The sequence below is a fragment of the Schistocerca gregaria genome, chromosome 4, assembly GCF_023897955.1.
Source record: "Schistocerca gregaria isolate iqSchGreg1 chromosome 4, iqSchGreg1.2, whole genome shotgun sequence".
Lineage (NCBI taxonomy): Eukaryota > Metazoa > Arthropoda > Insecta > Orthoptera > Acrididae > Schistocerca > Schistocerca gregaria.
The window spans coordinates 582797111-582821971 of NC_064923.1; the positions used below are offsets into that span (position 1 = coordinate 582797111).

General features: G+C 43.5%; 1 protein-coding gene across 1 annotated transcript in view; it reads left to right on the plus strand.

Annotated features, from left to right (window-relative positions):
- Positions 1 to 22795, plus strand: part of LOC126266665 (uncharacterized) — a 975748-nt gene extending 952953 nt beyond the window's left edge. Inside the window, exon 5 of the mRNA XM_049971081.1 lies at positions 21661 to 22795. Within this exon, the coding sequence (XP_049827038.1) occupies positions 21661 to 21791 (131 nt within the window). The 3' untranslated portion in view covers positions 21792 to 22795. The remainder of the gene's footprint in view (positions 1 to 21660) is intronic.
- The last annotated feature ends 2066 nt before the right edge of the window (positions 22796 to 24861 follow it).

A 24861-nucleotide genomic window follows, 5' to 3' on the forward strand; every position in this document is an offset into this window, starting at 1 on the left:
TATATTTTTCCCCCTACTTATACTTCCCGAGGAGATCACGAAAGTAAAATTAGAGAGATTCGAGCTCACATGGAGGCTTTCCGGCAGTCGTTCTTTCCGAGAACCATACGCGACTGGAACAGGAAAGGGATGTAATCACAGCGGCACGTAAAGTGCTCTCCACCACACACAGTTGGGTGGCTTGTGGAGTATAAATGTAGATATGCAGATGTAGATGTGTAGAAACGTTTCACAGTGACTGATCACTAAAACTTCTCCCTGTATTCTCCATACGCTGTCGGCAGTATCTCTTTCTGAGGTGCGTACTGGCTCTCACAGGACATCAGCCGTGAGGTACACCTGAGTAGCCCTCTTGGAGTGCACTAAGCGAATGAAACTTGCTCGTACCAAACAGATACTGGTACAAGGTCGGCGAAACTTCGAAAATCGAACAATTGCCAGTTTAGTTACCTATATCCAACCCAACCGAGCTGAAACTTACGACTTCTTTACCGGCGTTGACCATCCAAGATTTTTACTGCAGTGCTTAACATCCATAGTCGCTTCCCTGCCGAAATTGCAAATAGGTGTGTGTCACGTACATACACGTCAGCAAATGGAAAAAAGAACACATTGACGCCGGTGTGTCAGACGCACCATACTTGCTCCGGACACTTCGAGAAGGCTGTACAAGCAATGATCACACGCACGGCACAGCGGACACACCAGGAACCGCGGTGTTGGCCGTCGAATGGCGCTAGCTGCGCAGCATTTGTGCACCGCCGCCGTCAGTGTCAGCCAGTTTGCCGTGGCATACTGAGCTCCATCGCAGTCTTTAACACAGGTAGCATACCGCGACAGCGTGGACGTGAACCGTATATGCAGTTGACGGACTTTGAGCGAGGGCGTATGGTGGGCATGCGGGAGGCCGGGTGGACGTACCGCCGAATTGCTCAACACGTGGGGTGTGAGGTCTCCACAGTACATCGATGTTGTCGCCAGTGGTCGGCGGAAGGTGCACGTGCCCGTCGACATGGGACCGGACCGCAGCGACGCACGGATGCACGCCAAGACCGTAGGATCGTACGCAGTGCCGTAGGGGACCGCACCGCCACTTCCCAGCAAATTAGGGACACTGTTGCTCCTGGGGTATCGGCGAGGACCATTCGCAACCGTCTCCATGAAGCTGGGCTACGGTCCCGCACACCGTTAGGCCGTCTTCCGCTCACGCCCCAACATCGAGCAGCCCGCCTCCAGTGGTGTCGCGACAGGCGTGAATGGAGGGACGAATGGAGACGTGTCGTCTTCAGCGATGAGAGTCGCTTCTGCCTTGGTGCCAATGATGGTCGTATGCGCGTTTGGCACCGTGCAGGTGAGCGCCACAATCAGGACTGAATACCACCGAGGCACACAGGGCCAACACCCGGCATCATGGTGTGGGGAGCGATCTCCTACACTGGCCGTACACCTCTGGTGATCGTCGAGGGGACACTGAATAGTGCACGGTACATCCAAACCGTCATCGAACCCATCGTTCTACCATTCCTAGACCGGCAAGGGAACTTGCTGTTCCAACAGGACAATGCACGTCCGCATGTATCCCGTGCCACCCAACGTGCTCTAGAAGGTGTAAGTCAACTACCCTGTCCAGCAAGATCTCCGGATCTGTCCCCCATTGAGCATGTTTGGGACTGGATGAAGTGTCGTCTCACGCGGTCTGCACGTCCAGCACGAACGATGGTCCAACTGAGGCGCTAGGTGGAAATGGCATGGCAAGCCGTTCCACAGGACTACATCCAGCATCTCTACGATCGTCTCCATGGGAGAATAGCAGCCTGCATTGCTGCGAAAGGTGGATATACACTGTACTAGTGCCGACATTGTGCATGCTCTGTTGCCTGTGTCTATGTGCCTGTGGTTCTGTCAGTGTGATCATGTGATGTATCTGACCCCAGGAATGTGTCAATAAAGTTTCCCCTTCCTGGGACAATGAATTCACGGTGTTCTTATTTCAATTTCCAGGAGTGTATGATAAAATGAGTCTTTTGCTGCTGGATACTCATTATCTATTGAAGCAAATATCTATTTCGTCTTCGTACATCACCATCAGCGGCCTGTACTAAAGTTAATTATTTGATTATAAACATTCTGTTACTTTCCTTACGGCACATGCAAATTATCAAACTACGATTGTCTACATCTACAGGATTTTGTAGGGGTAAAATACAGGGAGCAATACGCTAGTTACAACTTGCATTGAGGCCAGACGTTAATTATAAAGTCGACGGGCCCGAAGGGGTAGCAGTGGTTGAGAAGGGAGTGACACTGGATTGTATAGTCTCCCCGATGTTATTCAATCTCTATAAAAACAAATAAAAAAAATTTGAGTAGGCATTAAGGTTCAGGGGCAAATAACAAAAACTCTCAGGATTTGCCGATGAGAGTCTATATCTGTCACAGATAGCAAAGGACCTCGGAGAGCAGTTTAAAGGAATGGGCGATGTCTTGAAAAAAGATTATAAAAAGAATAATAACAAAAAAGAAGCATGGGTTGCAGAATGTAATCGAATTAAATCACCTATTGCTGACGGAAATAGATTAGGAAATGAGACACTAAAAGTAGTAGATGAGTTGTGCTGTTTGGGCAGTGAAGTAACAGATGATGATCAAAGAAGCATTCCGTCTCCAGGCCACAAGTGTTACATCGGGACCATAGACCGCTGTGTCATCCTGAGCTGAGTATGTGGATAGGAGGGGCGTGTTGTCAGCACACCGCACTCCCGGTCGGTATGATGATTTTCTTTGACCGAAGTCGCTACTATTCAGTCGAGTAGCTCCTCAGTTGGCACCACGAGGCTGAGTGCACCCCGAAAAATAGCAACAGCGTACAGTGTCCCATATGGTTACCCATCCAAGTGCCGGCTAAGGCAGACAGCGCTTAACTTCGGTGATCTAACGGAAATCGGAGTATCCACTGCGGTAAGGCCGCTGCCATGATCGAAGTAGAGAGAACGTTAAATTTAGACTGACATTGGCAAGTAAAGCGTTTCTTAAGGAGAGAAATTTGTTAACATTAAATATAGGATAAGTGTAGTGAAGTATTTACTGAAAGCATTTTTCTGGAGTGTAGCCATGAACGAAAGTGAAACATGGAACATAAGAAGTTCAGACGAAAAGAGAATAGAAGCCTGTGAAATGTTGTACTAAAGAGGATTTTAAAATGAGCGAAAACAGTCCCGACCACAAGGAACCTTCGTCTCTGTATTGCACTCGAGACTGTTTATGCTCATTTTAAAGTAGTAAATAACACATATTCACCACGAGAAAGTTCTAAAAAATTACTAAAGAGGAAAGATGAGGGTTAGATGGGTAGATCACGTAACTAACGCGGACTTTCTAAATAGATACGGGGTCAAGAGAAATGTGTAACTCAGCTTGACTAAAGGAACGTAACGGTAAATAGAACGCATTCTGACACATCAAGGGGTAACAAATAGAGTACTGCGGGGGAGGGAGGCGGGTGAGCGGGCGAGTTAAAAATTGTAGAGACATGGACACCAGGAAATGAGTACAGTAAACAGACTCAGAAGGATATAGATTCCAGTTGTTATTAGGAGACGAAAATAGAGTAACATGGAGAGCTGAATCAAACACGTCTTTGGACTCAAGACGACAACAACAACAGGGTTTTAATTTATCACTTCCTTTCCTTTTCTGTTCGCTTCATATCTTCATTGACCTTTCTGTTGGCACTAGATGCAAACAGTACATGTTTCCAATGACAGTGCGTCATAATTTTGCCTTTCACTACATATAAGCTTTCTTGCTTAGCACTGTACATGACCTTGTTCACTTGCTGCCTGGTTGACTTCATAGCTGTAGAGGTTCAGAATGGTGTAGCGTGTTGGCTTGGCGGTGGAAGAAAGAGTATGCTTGTAGAACTAGGCGTGTGTCAGTTTGTTTCTACGTTTATTTTTATACCACCGCGCTACAGTGAGACCATCTTGCCATCCCAAAGGCACATAACGACTACACGTGATATGTTCCCCACCTAATTCGTCTGTGTGCATCACTGCGAATGTCCTCAATCCATCCGCAAGTGATGTCCTCATCACAATACACCATGACCCATGCAGCAGACATAACCTGTTCTTTAGCACCCAGCCCCTTCTCACCACAAATTTCATAAACTATGGCTCTTTGCAGTGACTGCCAATATTCCAATTATTCTTAAAATATCTAATGACAACGGTATCACCAAATCCTTTCATCACTATATCTTATCTCAAGTCATATACACTAACAAATATGTTTACCTTATTTTTCTCTAACACCTCACTGTCCCTCATATGCTCCTCTCTTCCTAAGAGTATTCCTTCAACTGAACCAATCCTTCCTACACAGCAGCAACAAGGAAAGTCTGAGACGCAACCTGCATTTGCAACAACTCATCCAAAACTTCCCAAGCAAAGAAAGAGTAGTACTCAGAAATAAGCATGTTCGAAACTCAACACCACACCGCATTACCTGAACAAAATACTGCTGAACTATCCACGGCATCAACAGCGCAAATGAGTCTCCACATTTTCCTCTGCTGCGGGACATTCACTTTTGCCTCAAAACTGGTAACATATAAATAAAAAAAAATAAAAGACACATTAACTTTTGAAGTGACAATTAAATGGATACCCTAGCTGCCAACAGGCGTTGATGTACTTGATTACGGACATGTTTAAAATGTGTGCCCCGACCGGGAAGCGAACCCGAGATATCCTGCTTGCAGTTGCTCTATCCATCTGAGCCACCGAGAGCACAGAGGCTAGAGCGACTGCAGGGACGTATCCCTTGCACGCTCCCCGTTAGACCCACAATCCCAACATGTCCACACCACTACATTCGAGTGCGCCTAAGAGATGTTTGCCCATCATACTCATCATTACTCGTAGCAGATTAATCTACTAAGACCCGTACGAGTTCGGGCATAGTGTCTGCGTTCGCACAGGAAGGTCAAACATCTCTTAGGCACAGTCGAATGTAGTGGTGTGGACATGTTGGGAATGTGGGTCTCACGGGGAGCGTGCAAGGGATAAGTCCCAGCAATCGCGCTATTTTCTGTGCCATCGGTGGCTCAGGTGTATAGAGCGTCTGCCATGTAAACAGGAGATCCCGGGTTCGCGTCCCTGTCGGAGCACGCATTTTCAACATGTCCTTAATGAAGTACATCAACGCCTGTTTGCAGCTAGGGTATCCATTTAATTATCATTTCATTTGTAGCAAAGTTGCATGGTCATCTACGGTAACCGTTCTTTCGGGAACAGATACTATCGTCTTGAACATTAACTTTTGTTTTATTTACGAAACTTTCAAGCAACAGTACCACAGAGAACCTGATTATCAGGGCATTATGTATCACCACCTTCATGAAATCTTTTGTTCTTTCCTAAAGCTCTAGCCACGCTTTTCAGTATTTTACTACTGGCATGCTTTTATCCCGAACCGTGGAATATCTTCAGAAAGCTACTATTCCTTAAACCCAACATACCCTATTTCCGCCATTTGCAAGGCATTTTAATTCACTGAACTCAATGCTTCTATAAATACCATGTGCTGTACCTAACTCTTTCTTACACCCTGAGTGCCTTTCGTCAAAAGAGTTTCCAAAACATTAAGTTTCTCGACTTCATAACCTCCTTTTTTCACAACCGAATGAACAATGTTCCTCTACGAAAACGCCTTTAATCAAATAGAGCTGCAAGCATGTAGACTTGCAATCACTGGTATCCAGTTCATAGTATTCTTACTGGGACACAGTCCCTATTTTGCCATTGTTAACCAGCATACTGTGTCCACCAGTAAGAGTGCACAAAGGATCGATGCTGCCGCCTCTCCTCTATATGCTCTAAGCAGCTGATCTCCCCATCCACCTGTCTCCATCCATATACTTCAGTTAACTGATCAAACCTCTTGTCCTGCTCTACTCGAAACGCCCCATTTCATTATGTGTAACAATCCCGTCCATCTTACTGACACACTAAAATATTCTGTACGAATCCAAAAATGCCAACTGACACCCCGAAATACTACACACTTAAAAAGTAGTCCATAAGAGGTTGAAATTACAACAGAATCGTTGAGGTTAAATTGTTACATCGTTCTCTACTCTTATAAAAAGTTTTTCCAGTTGCTCCTCGTGTCTGCAAAGGATCTGAAATCGCCAGACCCAAAAAAATCTGCCTTCCCTTACATGTGCTAAAACCCGTAGAACACATCTACCAGTACATTAAAGTCTCTCCTAACTGCAAGTACTGTAAACATATTTAGAAGCACTAAACATGTCACATGGTATGGTTGAAGGTCGAAATGCTATCCTTTCCTATTCTGTCAGGTACAGTATCTAACTTCTTCCGGAAATCAAGGAAGACGGAATCTACCGGTTCAGCCGGAAAGATTGATTCTAGCGATCCGTCTGCACCCACTGTCTGCAAGATATGGTGCGTGAATATTTTGTGTGACCTACAGCGTACTAAATGGTTTCAGGAGCTACTTTGTGCGAACCGTATGGTGTCGTTACACCTCCGGATGTGTCCCCGTCTACAGCGCTTTTCGTTTCATACGGAAATGTATTCCGATATGTGTCGAGGAATAAAGAGCTCGACAAGTGCACAGAAATATGGAAGCGAGGAAATGAGGACGGCTGTGTTGTCACAACGGTTGGAGTCTTCAAAAGACTGTGCGCGGGGTGGTGGTTTCTCCTCAGACTGCTCAACACCGCTTCGGCAAATTCCGAGGGAAATGATTTTCATTTTACGTGATGCGCGGTTTCCAGAAGGCCCGCGCCCGGAGCCGGCTCCCAGACGGTCGCGACCGCACCGCTCTTCCCTGTCACGAAGCGAGGCGCGTTCAATGGCCCGCGAAATCACCGAAACCTCTTTCACAATGTCCGACGGATAACGGAGGGAGAAAAAGAGAAAAGGTGGGCGCGCGCTGTAAAAGCGCCGCACGGAGCGATGCGGTGGGGGTGGAGTGGCGGGAGGGAGTAGGGGGAGGACAGGACACAGTCACAGTGCAGCCTGCGAGCAAAAGTCGCCGATCGACGGGAGCTGCGGACGCGTCGCCTCCACCTGTCCGCCATCAGCTGTCTAGACTCTCCTGGAGGGTCGCCAGATCTCAGCTGAGGACCTGAAACGCGGCACCTTCCTGCTGCTCAGCTCATTAAAGACTTGTCTTCACAGCAGATTAAAAATGTGCACCATCTTATTACGGGATTTGTGGATGAACTATAATATCAAAGACAGATAGTTGTGGAAACTATCAGACTGTAAACGTCATATCACATACATCCAAGTTTCTGACAGGAATAACATAGAGGAGAATGGGAAAGAAAATTTAGGATATGCTCGACCAGTCCACGGGTATACTGCCGGTTCATAGTGTCCAATGGGCACAATATTTCGGCTATCAGACACGTCACCATCGTCAGGGGTGCTGACAAGCTGTTGCATCCTTGAGCCCCCGGTTCAACACGTGCGACTAGCAGTTACAGAGGTCAAGGATCAGTCCTTATTAATAATTATAGTACAATGTAATGTCTCCAGTTACATTTTCGGCAAGTACACCAAGTCCTTTCATCCATACATGAATTTTTTCGTCATTACTAACTTTTATACAAGAGCGCGTATACAATGCAAATGGCATATTACTGTGTACATAACTGGGTCTACTTGGGATCTTCGGGTCGATACCACAATGCCAGGTCTTGTAGGCGAGTACATCTCGATAGGAGAAGGATTCCAATCCAGGTAGGGAGGCGTTTTCACATCGAACGATGGCTAGGGTAGACCAACCACTCCCAGAATTACCAGTAGCGACGTCGAGAGTAAAGTTAACCGTGCAGCCACGGAAGAAAATTGGTCCATTTAATATAACTGTTTGTGCTGTTCCATTGCCTCCAAATTTATTTTCGAGGCTAATAATATGTTTGTAGACAGGCATGCGGTACCGGCGTTGACGATGCACATGACGTTCGTCAGCGCACCTGACGATGGCAACATGCCGATTGCCGAACTATTGTGCCCATTGGACACCATGAACCGGCAGTACACCCGTGGACGGTTCGAGCAACAAATACGCCGGAAGAAACTGAAGAATCACAAATCAGGATATATTAGATGACGATCACTTTGGCTGGAGCTGGCATTGCCTGCAGCGGACAAAGCGACTGTTAAAATTTTTTCGTGAAAATTTGACGGGTTTCGTTCTTCAGTTTCACTGAAGGGTCATCAGAATCTCTGCGATTTACAGTTTAAAGTTCAGTAGTTAGTTGCGGCGACAAAGTGTAAGGGAACACTCCACCCTTCAAAAAAATTATAATGGCAGTTTCATATCTTGGTGAGTTTACTTTTAGATTCCACAGCTATAAGACTGTGTTCGAATTACAAGTATGTCTAAGAAATACTTGAAATATGGATTGCTCGTGTTACCATGGCACACTGACGCCTGCCAATGTGGTCAAAACAGTACCTGTCTATCACAGACATGATGCACTACTGGCAAGATAAAAGTTTGCACGGAATCACTTGGTCCAACTGTCTCAAAGAAATAAAGAAAAGAAAAATACATACTTTACGGTCTAGCAGAAACCGTTTCTCTGTTCAATATGAGATGTTTGAAGACAGAAGAAAGTAGTTGTCTTTTATGAACAGCCCAGAAGAAGAATTGCTTACCTAGAGATCAACGGTCGATCAAGCAATTGACAAGATGCTGCCTGAGGATCGAAAAGTTCAAGAAAAAGACTACCCTGGTCTTGAAATATCAACAACAAAAAGTGTTACATGAACAGTAAACAAAAAAGTAAGGTGCTGGTGAATTTTACGGGGTATGTGTCTTAGCATTCACTTTCGAATAATATTTAAAAATCAATTTTTCCATAACTTTTTTTTAAGTTCAGCGCCAACTTTTTTATCCTAAATATTAACCAACCAGAATAAAATTTTTGCAGGAAGTAATCTTGAGGTACTTGAATACCTCTGTGCGTTTATATTATCGAAAATGTAGTTTGCCACATTTTATAATGTACCGATAATAAAAGAAAATCAAACACTGAAATAAAAAAAATACCGAAAGTAAATTAATAACATTTCCCGTAAAACGAATGCGTAGTACTGTTTAACAGTATCTAAAATATCTGGAATGTGAAAAGCGTGGGCTTTCTACCAAAAGCTAGTTCTGAAAGAATCACTGTAGAAAACCATATAAAATTTCAAAATTAGAAACTAATTGAGTTCTAGATTTCAAAGCTTTGTTATTGCTACATATGTATGTGACAGACATGATTTTTAAGTACGATCGAAACTGGAAAAGTAGAATAAAAGTAAAGCTTTGTGGTGGAGCGTCGCCTAAGGTTGATTAGTCTCTGGCGCTGGCAATGAAACTACAGTCCTTAAAATGTAAATTCGAGAAGTACTGATGACGCTCTTGTATAATTAAAGAGCACCGCTGGTTAGTAAAATATGTTGAGTGCGGCTCAATGTGCATTAAAATATAACCTTTCTGCTTTACTGTTCATTATTTTTCTCCCGTAACTGAACTGGCGGCAGCCATACTGCAGCCCTTCAATTTAATAGTAATAAAAGTATAAATTATGTTATTGCAGTTAATCTTTCGTCTGCAATGACTCATCACACTGATACACTTTAAAATATTCTGCCAATTATTTGTCCACAGTCAACACCAGTGATGCCTCCTCGAAACTAGGCTCTCTTTTACGAACCGTTTCCGTTAGCGGAGCGACTGCTCTGCTATCATGATATGTGGTGATTGCACAGTTTGGCATATCTGTAGATGAAGTGGATGTAGATTGTCATAACGAAGTCGAAGTTTGAGAGGATTATTGAGAAAGAGAGGAATACGACACAGAAGGTGACCACGAAGTATTTAAGGATAACGAGACAGAACGGAACGAATTTCTGTCATCACAGAGAGTACGTTTAAGGCTCCACAGTATAAACCGAAAGTTACACTGAAGGCGCTGAGGACTGGTATGGCAAGGAGGGCTCTGAGTTATGCAAGACATGTCAGTGTGCTGAAATTGACGGAAACACCAATACTATTTCTTGGCAGCTCTGCCAGAAAATCAAACTCTCGCGTACATCTACAAAGAATCTTAAGAACGCTGAAAGTGGATACCTGTTAAGTCATACGATTAGAAAACAAAGAGGAGTGCTACAAAATTTTGTCGAGAAACTTTGGAACAAACAGTACTGTTATGAATGAAAGGAAGAAGAAATTGCTAGGTATGGCAGTGTTGTTTCACGATGTTTAAAGCTCTGACGCTCATCCAGAGCGAATCAGCTCCACCAGAGAGCCTGTAAAAGATCAGCACTGGATATTGTGGAACGAAAATAAATACACTCCTGGAAATTGAAATAAGAACACCGTGAATTCATTGTCCCAGGAAAGGGAAACTTTATTGACACATTCCTAGGGTCAGATACATCACATGATCACACATGATCACACTGGATGTAGTCCTGTGGAACGGCTTGCCATGCCATTTCCACCTGGCGCGTCAGTTGGACCAGCGTTCGTGCTGGACGTGCAGACCGCGTGAGACGACGCTTCATCCAGTCCCAAACATGCTCAATGGGGGACAGATCCGGAGATCTTGCTGGCCAGGGTAGTTGACTTACACCTTCTAGAGCACGTTGGGTGGCACGGGATACATGCGGACGTGCATTGTCCTGTTGGAACAGCAAGTTCCCTTGCCGGTCTAGGAATGGTAGAACGATGGGTTCTATGACGGTTTGGATGTACCGTGCACTATTCAGTGTCCCCTCGACGATCACCAGAGGTGTACGGCCAGTGAAGGAGATCGCTCCCCACACCATGATGCCGGGTGTTGGCCCTGTGTGCCTCGGTCGTATGCAGTCCTGTTTGTGGCGCTCACCTGCACGGCGCCAAACACGCATACGACCATCATTGGCACCAAGGCACAAGCGACTCTCATCGCTGAAGACGACACGTCTTCTTTCGTCCCTCCATTCACGACTGTCGCGACACCACTGGAGGCGGGCTGCACGATGTTGGGGCGTGAGCGGAAGACGGTCTAACGGTGTGCGAGACCGTAGCCCAGCTTCATGGAGACGGTTGCGAATGGTCCTCGCCGATACCCCAGGAGCAACAGTGTCCCTAATTTGCTGGGAAGTGGCGGTGCGATCCCCTACGGCACTGTGTAGGATCCTACGGTCTTGGCGTGCATCCGTGCGTCGCTGCGGTCCGGTCCCAGATCGACGGGCACGTGCACCTTCCGCCGACCACTGGCGACAACATCGATGTACTGTGGAGACCTCACGCCCCACGTGTTGAGCAATTCGGCGGTACGTCCACCCGGCCTCCGGCATGCCCACTATACGCCCTCGCTCAAAGTCTGTCAACTGCACATACGGTTCACGTCCACGCTGTCGCGGCATGCTACCAGTGTTAAAGACTGCGATGGAGCTCCGTATGCCACGGCAAACTGGCTGACACTGACGGCGGCGGTGCACAAATGCGGCGCAACTAGCGCCATTCGATGGCCAACACCGCGGTTCCTGGTGTGTCCGCTGTGCCGTGCGTGTGATCATTGCTTGTACAGCCCTCTCGCAGTGTCCGGAGCAAGTATGGTGGGCCTGACACACCAGTGTCAATGTGTTCTTTTTTCCATTTCCAGGAATGTAATACAGCCTATTTAGCGACAGAATAAGAGAAAAGAAGAAATTTGGCAGTGACTAACGAGTCTAGAGATTTTACATAGCACTTAACTGATATTAAAGTGTAGCACTAAACACCGAACAATATTTCTTAGGAACCGAAATGCCGGTCTTGACAACATCCCTATTTCAGGAGTATTGAGAGCAGTGACGGAGAAAAACTGCAAACTAAAACAGAAGGTTGCTAAGAAATTCTTCTGTTTCTAAAACATTAAAAACAACAAACACATTCTTTAGGAAAAACCATTTACTAACTTATGCGGTCTACAGGGGGATTAAGGTTCATCATGTCTTATGTAATAACCAACGACGAACTAGAAGGGACATTAAGAGACATCAGAGTTTTAGGAGTAACCGATGTGGGGTCAGATGATTTTTATAGTAATGGTCAAAACAGACATATACACAAAATGGAAGAATAAACTTGGAAGCTCATAAACATATTTGCTTAACGACGACTGTGTCAGAGACGAGTAAACAAGTGTCTGTAGCAGACAAAAGCAGTAGAACATATTGATCAGAAATGGAGCAATACAAGAAGAACACTAAGACGCTGCTGACGAAGTAATTGGTAAGATGAATATGACGAAAAGGAAACCTCAAATTTTGGACGCCAGACTTGAGGCGAGCATTAGGTTTCAACATGAAGCTTACCTCGATTACCTGAGGAATCCGAGAGAAGTATATGGTTACCTTTACGAAGAGAAAAGAAACACTGCTAAGAGGAGGTAGAAAATGCACATCAAGAATCATGGAAACAGTATCTAAGTATAAATGAAGAAACATTCACTGTAAGGCAAACACTAACCCTTAAAAGAGTGAAAATACTTGACAAAGCACACAGAGAAACAACATAATAAACGACTCTGATTGGTAGAACATTTCAAATACCTTTGGAATGCAGACGGGCTGATACAATAGAGGGAAAATGGAATATTTGGAATAACATTCATTGAGAAGGGAGTGCTTGCTAGTAGATGCTTTGAAAGAAATGGATTGCGGGAAAAGGCTGAGAGGAAGAAGGAGATACAAGATGATAACGACATAACGGGAAGAGGAAATTATGCAGACATGAAGAGCGTAGCAGAAGACCGGACAGCCTAGTGAACTACCTTTGGCAGGACGCTGATGATGATGATGATGATGATGATGAGGGATGATTTATGCATAGAGACGGGCGGAAGGATGACCTTGAAAAAACGGGCATGGACTGCATTAACAGAAGTTTAAAAAAGGAGGCAGAAGTTAACTCACAGAATTATAGAGGAATTAGCTTACTGGACGCACCCTATAAGGTTTACGCTCTTGTCCTGAACAGTAAATTAATAATAATGTCAGAGGGTTTCTTAAGTGATGAACAAATTGGTTTCCATAGAAGGAGACTGACAGCACAGGCAGTACTAGTAATGAAACAGATTATTGAAACACACGCAGACTTTAATCGAGAGACCCTCTTAGAATTTGTTGATGTAGACAAGGTCTTTTGCAAGGTTAGCAGAGAAAAACTGTGGAGCGTAATGAAGAAAAGTGTATCCGCATTGCATTTGATAGACACCTTAGGAATCCTGCAAGGAAGTACATCGTTTATGTTGAATCGAGAGCTCGAGTGATCCTGTCGGCACTAACAGGGTATTCAGACGAAGGTGTAGTATTTTTACCACGCTGTTTGAGACGCATACAGACGGTTTACGGCGTGGATGGGAATCTACGTTTCGTGCATGTATTGGAACGGAGAATACTCTGAAGTGTCTTTTATGTGTTGATGAAATAAAATGGCGTGCAAAAACGAATTTGCTTTCTACGATACCAGGCTGAAGATTACGTTATATCCGTATCCCCAAACAGAAGTAAAACAATGACTTTTATGGGTCGAAATCCCACAAGAAGAAAAATAATGGTGACCTATACAGCAGGAGGACAGGTCAGTGATTCTAAGTCTCTACCACGTGATATCACACATTAGTATGATGTTGATATAGACCAGGAAGCAGCAAAATTTGGATGTATATATATCCAACAATAAACAGGTACTTTAGAAACAAAAGAAAAAAGACATGAAAGAAGATTTATATACTAATGGCCATTGCCACGTTTCTCAGTGTAAGTGAGTCGTGGGTAATTAACAAACGACAAGAAAGTAAGTTTCAGTCAACTGAAATGATGTTCCTTAGGACTGTGAAAGGCGCAACCAGAAAAGACAGTTAAGAAGTAGCTACTTAAGAAAGAGTAAACATATGTAACTTAACAAACAAACCTGAAGACAACGGAAGAAAATGTAGTGGACACCTCGACACAATGAATTCTGGCAGACTATCTTAGCAGATCAGGAATTACAATCTGGTGGGCCAAAGAAATTTGGTCAGGCCAAGGAAGAGATGGGCATCGTAACACGCAAATGCCTAATGCTTGAAATGCCGAAGAAGAAGAAGAAGAATAAGTTGGAAGGACCTGTAGCTAAATATACGGTGAAAGGAACGACTATGCATTTTGAGTTCTGGACATGCGAACTAATGACGAAAATTGTTCCGTTATAGTGTTCAAGGAATGTAGGCCGTTGGCCTTGGTTATATTTTTCGCAATAAACAGTTTGAGTGGAATCAGTGCACAACTATTTCGTTTTGGCAACAATTAAAATTATATGAGGAGTACAACAATCCTGAAACAAGTATCCCATGCGTTACTTTTGCTACGTTGCCACTGAAGTATTTTGCACGTCGCAGTTCATATGGATCTTCGGTAGGGGTTCCAACGTTATAGTCCGCCGTGTGAAGAAGAAGCAGAAGACGAAAGCAGAAATAAACAAGATGGAAATGGCATTAAGAGGAAAAGGTGTAACACCAACACAGCAAACAATATATTTTTGCAAAGTGTGTCAGAAACCCATCTGTTTGATGTGTAATGACACAGTTTCCTTTAACTGCGGCGAGATTCCTCGTTTGATATTTCACACTAACAGTGGTGATCAGACAATGGATTGATTAACATTACTATTGTTATTATGCTCGCATGACATCATTGTCTTTCTGTAAGGATATATGCCTTGTTAATATTGTTACTAAGATAAATTTTGTACCAAAGCAAGGGAATAAGCAGTGTGATCATTTCGAAACATCGCGCCAGTTCTTCTAGCGGAGGTATCCGCGCTCGACATTGGGTACTGAAATAAAAATAAAAGACTGTTTTACTTTGTATTGTTATAATAATGAATTGACGACGGTGTGGCTGCCGTTATGGTTTAGATGAAGACGCTGCTTCTTTAGATCCCAGTAAACGTCACAAGTTTAGCAAAGGAGAGCGGGGGATGGGGGCACTGTTGATGGATGGATCGTTGCTTTAGCGATAAATGGAATGTGGAGCAGACTAGAGAGGATTTAGGTGGTTAATGGTGTGGGAAGGATATTAAAACCTCGATCAAAGAAGAAGAAATTGGAGAGATATATAGAGATAATGGGGTTTGGTCCTCAGGTTTATGACATGTGTAGCTTTTGTAGCTCTTGTATCTTCAAGGACTTTGAGAAGTGGCGTGGGTATAGGACTCATGTGGGAAAGTGAAGATGGGTTTGGCAGGTGAGGTTAACACGTATAAATTTTAAGGGTTCCGTACTAAAACTTGGGGGTTGCGGGGATCTAAGCTATTTTGTCTAAAACTTTTGTAGGCGTAGAGCATGGTTGAGAGATATAATCGCCATACATGACCCCGGGCTTCATAGTCGCCGAGTGCTATGAGCTGGGCTATACAACGTCGCCGGCTTGGGCGTGGCATAAGTTCAATGGACTCACCTGAAGATAGCGGCAAGTTGTACTGTCGAACTATTGTGTGAACTTGATGAACTGTGTGCAGATTCGAGAAGAGCAGGACCCCATGTACGACATTATGGTAATTTTACTGCATTGTGGGCTTTATTGGGAAACGTGGCTTGAACACTGTCGACATTATTTGGTGTGGCAGGCTGGTGGCCACGTTCTCGTCACGAGCATAGCAACGACTCAAGCTAGCTAGTCCTTGAAATACAAAGCCACTGTTTCAGTCTGTTTGCCTTAAACATAGTACCAACCCTGTACCATTGCCATATAATAACCAACGAACTGCATTAGAACACTCTTGTAACTATATTTTATAATGCTTCTGTGTATTGCATTTTGACGATTATATCCTCCTTCAGTAATTGGATCTATTACTGCGATGTCTTATCAGATATAGCTTTCAGGACATTGTGTTCAAAAAGTACCCCATGTAATGCAGAAAGACTTAGCTGTCGAAGTTGGTGAAAGTAACTTCCATTACACAGTTCATGTAGTTCAACACATATTTGCATGTTCTTAAACATATCTTGCATACTTGTTGAGCAGTTATCGTAACGCATCAATCGCTTTCATTTTGTAATTCGCGAATAATTGAGGAAGCGTCATCTTTTAAGATAACAAGACAAGAAGAAGTAGAATAGGGAAAAATCGGGAGTATGCATAGAAACAAAGCGTATCCCATCGAAATCATTTGACGAAGAAAACACTAATCTCAGAAAGATATGGTGTCGTTCGGAGCATGAACGTAGCTTGCTCTTGCAAAAGTCACGTGTAGTGTAGCTCGTCTTCAGGTAAGTGTTCACAAATCGTTGCGCTATACGTGTACAGCGTTCATATTTCTCCGTGCCATGAAAACATGTAATGATATTTCGACTAAGAGAATCTATACTCTTAACACCCATTTTGCCTACGTTCAGAGGGTGTTCGTAAAGCTGATGCAGATTTCTGCATCCCAAATTTATAACTTCTGTGTACGCGCACCTCTATGAAGGTGGAACTGTCTCTCGCTAGACCAAGAATGAACTTCGAGCTGGTTTCTGAAAGGCGATACGAATGACACGAATAACTAAAATGAGAGTATACATCTTCAATGTCTTGAGATGACAATCTACGAATAGCGGGAATCCTGTACAGATGCATAAGATCATCGAACAAAAAATTCTTCACCCCTAGCGAAAGCACTACAAGCATCTTCTAATATCGCATAATTGCGCCCGTGGACTTGATAATCGCCCATATTTGGTTATAATCTAAGTACATAAGGTTATATACACTCCTGGAAATGGAAAAAAGAACACATTGACACCGGTGTGTCAGACCCACCATACTTGCTCCGGGCACTGCGAGAGGGCTGTACAAGCAATGATCACACGCACGGCACAGCGGACACACCAGGAACCGCGGTGTTGGCCGTCGAATGGCGCTAGCTGTGCAGCATTTGTGCACCGCCGCCGTCAGTGTCAGCCAGTTGGCCGTGGCATACGGAGCTCCATCGCAGTCTTTAACACTGGTAGCATGCCGCGACAGCGTGGACGTGAACCGTATGGGCAGTTGACGGACTTCGAGCGAGGGCGTATAGTGGGCATGCGGGAGGCCAGGTGGACGTACCACTGAATTGCTCAACACGTGGGGCGTGAGGTCTCCACAGTACATCGATGTTGTCGCCAGTGGTCGGCGGAAGGTGCACGTACCCGTCGACCTGGGACCGGACCGCAGCGACGCATGGATGCACGCCAAGACCGTAGGATCCTACGCAGTGCCGTAGGGGACCGCACCGCCACTTCCCAGCAAATTAGGGACACTATTGCTCCTGGGGTATCGGCGAGGACCATTCGCAACCGTCTCCATGAAGCTGGGCTACGGTCCCGCACACCGTTAGGCCGTCTTCCGCTGACGCCCCAACATCGTGCAGCCCGCCTCCAGTGGTGTCGCGACAGGCGTGAATGGAGGGACGAATGGAGACGTGTCGTCTTCAGCGATGAGAGTCGCTTGTGCCTTGGTGCCAATGATGGTCGTATGCGTGTTTGGCGCCGTGCAGGTGAGCGCCACAATCAGGACTGCATACGACCGAGGCACACAGGGCCAACACCCGGCATCATAGTGTGGGGAGCGATCTCCTACACTGGCCGTACACCTCTGGTGATCGTCGAGGGGACACTGAATAGTGCACGGTACATCCAAACCGTCATAGAACCCATCGTTCTACCATTCCTAGACCGGCAAGGGAACTTGCTGTTCCAACAGGACAATGCACGTCCGCATGTATCCCGTGCCACCCAACGTGCTCTAGAAGGTGTAAGTCAACTACCCTGGCCAGCAAGATCTCCGGATCTGTCCCCCATTGAGCATGTTTGGGACTGGATGAAGCGTCGTCTCACGCGGTCTGCACGTCCAGCACGAACGCTGGTCCAACTGAGGCGCCAGGTGGAAATGGCATGGCAAACCGTTCCACAGGACTACATCCAGTATCTCTACGATCGTCTCCATGGGAGAATAGCAGCCTGCATTGCTGCGAAAGGTGGATATACACTGTGCTAGTGCCGACATTGTGCATGCTCTGTTGCCTGTGTCTATGTGCCTGTGGTTCTGTCAGTGTGATCATGTGATGTATCTGACCCCAGGAATGTGTCAATAAAGTTTCCCCTTCCTGAGACAATGAATTCAAGGTGTTCTTATTTCAATTTCCAGGAGTGTAGTTTCGTCGCTTCGAGGTTAAACCACTCGCCGAGGATTTGAATGCACAGTTCCACCATATTGTGTGAAAGCTGAGGTCGAAGTTTTACCCTCCTACTAGAACATCTCTCACAGATTTTTGATAGCGTTCTGCTCACGTTTTTAGCTGGCCAATCGAGATGTAATAGGAATGGGGAGCGTTCAGAAAACCAGTCTCGTATTCGTCCAGCCCGATGAAGACTGTTGACATCTTATTGCTAAATAGAGCCGCCCATTGCTTATTCATCATGCAAATTTTGGCTGAGAGGCAACACTTGATAATTCTGAATGATGACATAAACTTGCTGGTTCATGTTAGTGGTCACCTCAGTTTGTTGTTGCTGTGGTCTTCAGTCCTGAGGCTGGTTTTATGTAGCTCTCCATGCTACTCTATCCTGTGCAAGCTTCTTCATCTCCCAGTACCTACTGCAGCTTACATCCTTCTGAATTTGCTTAGTGTATTCATCTCTTGGCCTCCCTCTACGGTTTTTACCCTCCACGCTGCCCTCCCATACTACATTTGTGATCCCTCGATGTCTCAGAACATGTCCTACAAACCGATCACTTCTTCTAGTCAAGTTGTGCCACAAGCTTCTCTTCTCCCCAATTCTATTCAATATCTCCTCATTAGTTATGTGATCTACCCATATAATCTTCAGAATTCTTCTGTAACACCACGTTTCGAAAGCTTCTATTCTCATCTTGTCTAAACTATTTACCGTCTACGTTTCACTTTCATACATGGCTACACTCCACATAAATACTTTCTGAAACGACTTTCCGACACTTAAACCTATACTCGATGTTAACAAATTTCTCTTCTTCAGAAACGCCTTCCTTGCCATTGCCAGTCTACATTTTATATCCTCTCTACTGCGACCATCATCAGTTATTTTGCTCCCCAAATAGCAAAACTCCTTTACTACTTTAAGTGTCTCATTTCCTAATCGAATTCCCTCAGCATCACCCGACTTAATTCGACTACATTCCATTATCCTTGTTTTGCTTTTGTTGATGTTCATCTTATACCCTCCTTTCAAGACACTGTCCATTCCGTTCAACTGCTCTTCCAAGTCCCTTGCCGTCTCTGACAGAATTACAATGTCATCGGCGAACGTCAAAGTTTTTTTTCTTCTCCTCGGATTTTAATACCTACTCCGAACTTTTCTTTATTGCCTTATTGCTTGCTCAATATACAGATTGAATAGCATCGGGGATAGGCTACAACCCTGTGTCACTCCCTTCCCTACCACTGCTTCCCTTTCATACCCCTCGACTTATAACTGCCATCTGGTTTCTGTAGAAATTGTAAATAGCCTTTCGCTCCCTATATTTTACCCCTGCCACCTCTAGAATTGGAAAGAGAGTACTCCAATCAACAGTGCCAAAAGCTTTCTCTAAGTCTACAAATGCTAGAAATGTAGGTTTGCCTTTCCTTAATCTTTCTTCTACGATAAGTCGTAGAGTCAGTATTGCCCCACGTGTTCCAACATTTCTACAGAATCCAAACTGGTCTTCCCCGAGGTCTGCTTCTATCACTTTTTGCATTCGTTTGTAAAGAATCCGCGTTAGTATTTTGCAGCTGTGACTTATTAAACTGATAGTTCGGTAATTTTCACATTTCTCGATACCTGCTATCTTTGGAATTGGAATTATTATATTCTTCTTGAAGTCTGAGGGTATTTCGCCTGTCTCATACATCTGCTTCACCAGATGGTAGAGTTTTGTCAGGACTGGCTATCCCTAGGCTGTCAGTCGTTCTAACGGAATGTTGTCTACTCTGGGGGCCTGGTTTCGACTCAGGTCTTTCAGTGCTCTGTCAAACTCTTCACGCTATATCCTATCTCCCATTTCATCTTCATCTACATCCTATTCCATTTCAATAATATTGTCACCTCAGTAGAGGGTCAAATTCAAGGTAAATATGAAATTAGTATTTAACGTCCCGTCGACCACAAAGTCACTGGATAGGCAATGAAATCGGCCGTGACCTTTTAAAGGAACAATCGCGGCATTTGCCTGAAGCCATTCAGGAGAATCAGGGAAAACCAAAATCAGGATGGCTGGACTCTAGCTTGAGCCGTCGTCTTCCCGAAGGCGAGTGCAGTGTGCTTCCCAATGCGCCACCTCGCTCGGTTTCAAGGTAAGAATAACACCCCCAAATAATCACAGATCCATGTACGGCTTGAGCCTGACTTTGCACACAGGATGAAATGCTTCATTTTGCCTTCAGTGCACTCGACATCGTGTATCCTTTGAAGGCGGGCAAAAATGCTAGTAGCCAGACCTCACTACGTTGTGCCAGTCAGCTACTGACCATGTTCGATGATTTCTAGCCCATTGAAGACGTGTAACGTTATATGCCCGTGTCAGCAATGGCCTCTTGCTAGATGACCAACTCCAAATGCAGTTCCCTTCGCAATGTTCTCTCGCTAAAAGGCGGGAATGGACATTGTTTTAATGCCTACAGCAATTCTTGTCGGGTTTGGAAGCGATTTTGATAACCAAACCGTGCAACGGGCCTCCATTATGTCACTCTGTCAGCATATTTTTCCAACCATAGTTCTAACATCGTGTTTCGTGGTCACGTAGTTACTCGACTGCTTGTAGACACCTTGTACATCCCGCCCTTCAATAACAACAAATCTAGCAACTTGAAGTATCGTATGGCCACGGCCCTTCAAAAGACGATTGCCCCACCCCCCCACACGCCTTCTGTCATGTCCTTACGTTAACCTGTCTTTGCTTACTACGTCCACTTGAATCATAAATGTGTCACTCATCGCTACGACCTTATGCTCTCGTAAAGGCCCTGTCTCGATCGTTACACCATCTGTAAAGATGTTACTCAGCCACTTGCAACCTGGCATATGGGCATCACAGGTGGATAGACTGGAAGTTATTAGATGGCATCGCACAAATCCGTAGAACTTAAGGAATACCCAGCTTGCATGTAGACTTCTCGTGTTATCACATTTGGTGGACCACAGTTCGCTGTATATGTCATCTTTTCTGTCTGTGACTTCTTGAACAGGCGCTTGATAGTGAACTTGTATACGTATTCTTACCATGCTTTTCTTTGAGAGTGTTTTGAGTCTCAGCTTAATTGACGTGTTGTGAGTGACGGTAAACAGTCTCTGCAGCAAGGTGTTACCTATTTTTTCTTTAAAGAATTAGAAATAATAAATCCAATTAGAAAGACGTTTTCTTACTTCAAGTGGCATCATTTTTTTAACATCCTGTGTATCATGTGCTGAAGTTTCAGCGTTAATAATTAGTTTCATTGTCTATATAGTTTTTGACGTCTCATCAAATATAGTTTGTACTGGTAGAAATTGGAACAGTACATACTTATTTTTTATTTTTGCTTTTACATTTTTGTCTGCGTTTTATGGACGTCTCTTGGCTCTGCTTCTAGGGGAACACCCAGCGGCGATGCAGCACGGCAACAAGAGCAGTGCGGTGACGTCACTGCAGCTACCGCTGTCGCTGTCTCTGCCGCTGGCGCTGTACACGGCTACAGCGCTGCTGGCGCGCCGGCTCAGCTGAACGGCGGCCTTCCTGCGCGTGCGTGCCGAGAGCGCGAGTTGACTGCGCATGCGCGAGACCCAGAGCGTGCCGCGCATACTCGAGAGCATCGCTGGGCTGCCGGACCCTGAGGAGGTGCAAGCTCACCGAAACGGATAAAAGCCAAAGTCTCCGCGAGAGAAGATACAATAACTGTACTGTCTAAATGAATAAAAATACAATGTACATATTTTCAGCAAATTTTGTTTCACTAGCTGTAGAATCGTTGTCCAGTTGATTTGCACATCTGTTGCGTTCTACTATTGCAAACCTTTCTATTACGGAGTGAGAGATTCACCTGGAAGATGGAAGACTGTTAAAGATATGAAATTCTAAGGTGGGAGTTACATGCAGTGCAGGATTAAAGCAATAATAATAATAATAATAATAACAAAGAAACTAACAACAACTGCTCTTTATCTGTGTTGTATCAATTTCAAAAATACTTGTCCAGTGTTGGAAACGACAAGGAAGGCAAATATTTGAGTTACACTTAGAGTGTGTAAGAGTTTTAATTTATAATAGTTTCTCTTTCTGTGCCTAGCGCTTACATGTCACTCACTATGAATGAAAGTAGTGCAGATGGCAGTGATGCAGGGTTCAAATAAGGATGAGAGAGTCATAATAAAGGATATTGTTAAAGGAATAAGACTTGTGGAAATGTTTGGTTGTACAGAATGTTTCGCAGACCAATTTTAATAACAATTATAAACATTTTTCACAAATTTTAATAAGTCTTCTCGAAGAGGAATTGCATAGGTGAAAAGGATACTTTGGAAGTCCTAGGAATAACTATGTACCTATTTGTATATCTGAGATGTAGGTAAGAGTAACAGAGTATTTATTATCTAGAAATGTTGATTTATATATTCGTATTGTAACATTATATATTTTGTAAATTAATGCACTCAACATTGTTATTTCATTTGCCGAATCACTCTGTTTCACAAATACAAGAGATTTTTATAAAGTTTCTTTTCACTTCATCATTTTGTTTTACTGACACTTTTAAATGTAAGCAAGTGTAACTGATTCATAGCTTACAACTGCAAAACGTAAGAAAGTACCAATATCAATTTCTGTTCTGCACAATTGGTTGCTATAAATCTGTTATGCACAATGTTGACTTAAGTTTCATATTATGCATGCAACTAAAATAACAATCAGTTTTGTATTCAACAACCAGCAAGGACCGAATTTCCTCACCATAATACTTTCCATGTTTCGAAATATAGGAATACTTCTTACACTAAACATAGAGAACAACCTACATATATATTCCTCGTATTTCTAGATGTTCTCACGTAAACAATATGATATATGTTACAAGTTTCTCACAAATACAAAAACCATTTCACATAAAACACTGTCACATATATACATTCGTAATGAACGAGATATGCTTAAATTACAAAAAGTGTGATGTGATAGACAATTTACCGAAGTTAAGGTAAACATCCTCTTTATAAGCCTATACTTCACTAAAACTGGTTACAGAAGTTGTCTGATAAGAGACATCCACAAGTCCTCAACAGAGAAACAAAAAAAATTATATGATTTACTTTTTATTAACTTTTAACCTCATACAGCATGTACCTTTGTTTTCTGCTCCCCAATTTTAAGGCTTTTAATAGATGACAAACACACTGCTCCACATATCCTACAGGATTATGATAATTAAGTCCGTTTTCATGCCCATTTGTCAGACATATGGTTCATTATTAGATAAAACTGCTACTCATTCACAGAGACACATATAACAACCTTTGTCTGAAGAGTGAATTAAACAGCCGCTCAACCACAATGATTCTTAATTTCATTACACAGACATATTTTTTTAGGCAATGGAAATTGTACTCAGATGCCTATTGTTGGATAAATCCTATGACAGTAAAATAACAAGTAGTTTGTCAACATTCTAATTAGTTGTATAATTTTTAGTGTTACTTACCTTAGGAAAACGTAATGTATACTCATGCTTGATGCATTACACTTTTCATCCCCAAAAGCCTCATTACTTCTGTTATCATACAACATTTATCTCTAATTAAGTAATATACAACACATTTCAGTTAGCGTTTTAGGCCTGAAACTAATTATATCCTGGCCGGGCGAGCACATTCGTACCTGAAAGACAAACGGATTAAGTTACTGAAGCAGTGTGAAGTGTTCATACTTCAAATTACTAAGTAATATATGCAGAAAACAACGTGAAATCATGACTAAGAGCTACGTTAATAAGTATGTCGTCAGGTCTTTGAAGATGCTTTTTGAAATAGTAATGAAAACAAGACTAGCGTAAAACATTTTCGTGGAGCTAGTATGAATTGTGAAAAGATTTTATCAGCAGACTACTACTAAATCTTACGTGAAAGATATAAAAAAATTTTCCCAGGCAAGGAGGCTTTGTTTTAATATGTGCTGTTTCATTTATCTTCGTATGTACATAACACTGTCTCTCTCATTTCTTGATAACTGGCAACCAGCCTCCTATTTTTGTACTTTTACAGTGTCTATTGCCCATTCTAACTGGTAAACAATTTTTGCTACGCAGTTATCTAGGAAAAAATAGACAAGCGTGATGTAAACCGTCTCTTTAGCGATTTTGTAAGTGTTCTTTCTACAGATCGTGGTCGACCAGGATGCTGCTCAAAGTTTCTGAAATTCAATCCCTCTTCAATGGTTTATGTAGTACCGTCGTTGGATGACATCATACTTTTCTACTGTTGCCTAACAGTTAATTTCTTTGCTTTACAAAATCAGCCACCTGACTTTTGATAGTTACAGTTTCTGCTACGTTATGATGTATAGTCAATATACCTTTGCATCTGGCTGTTGCACTTACATATCTGCTTATCAGTACACGTCCTCCCAAAGAGGTTACTTGATCTACCTAAATTTTTTGTATGTTTTAGTTCACATTTTTCAGAGTGATTGGTTGCGATCAATCATGAACTTCTCTCCTTTGCCAAAAGACTTCTTGGAAATATTCCATCTCTTTCTTCCAACATAGTTTTATCCTCTACAGATCACAACAGTACAGTGGAAGTTA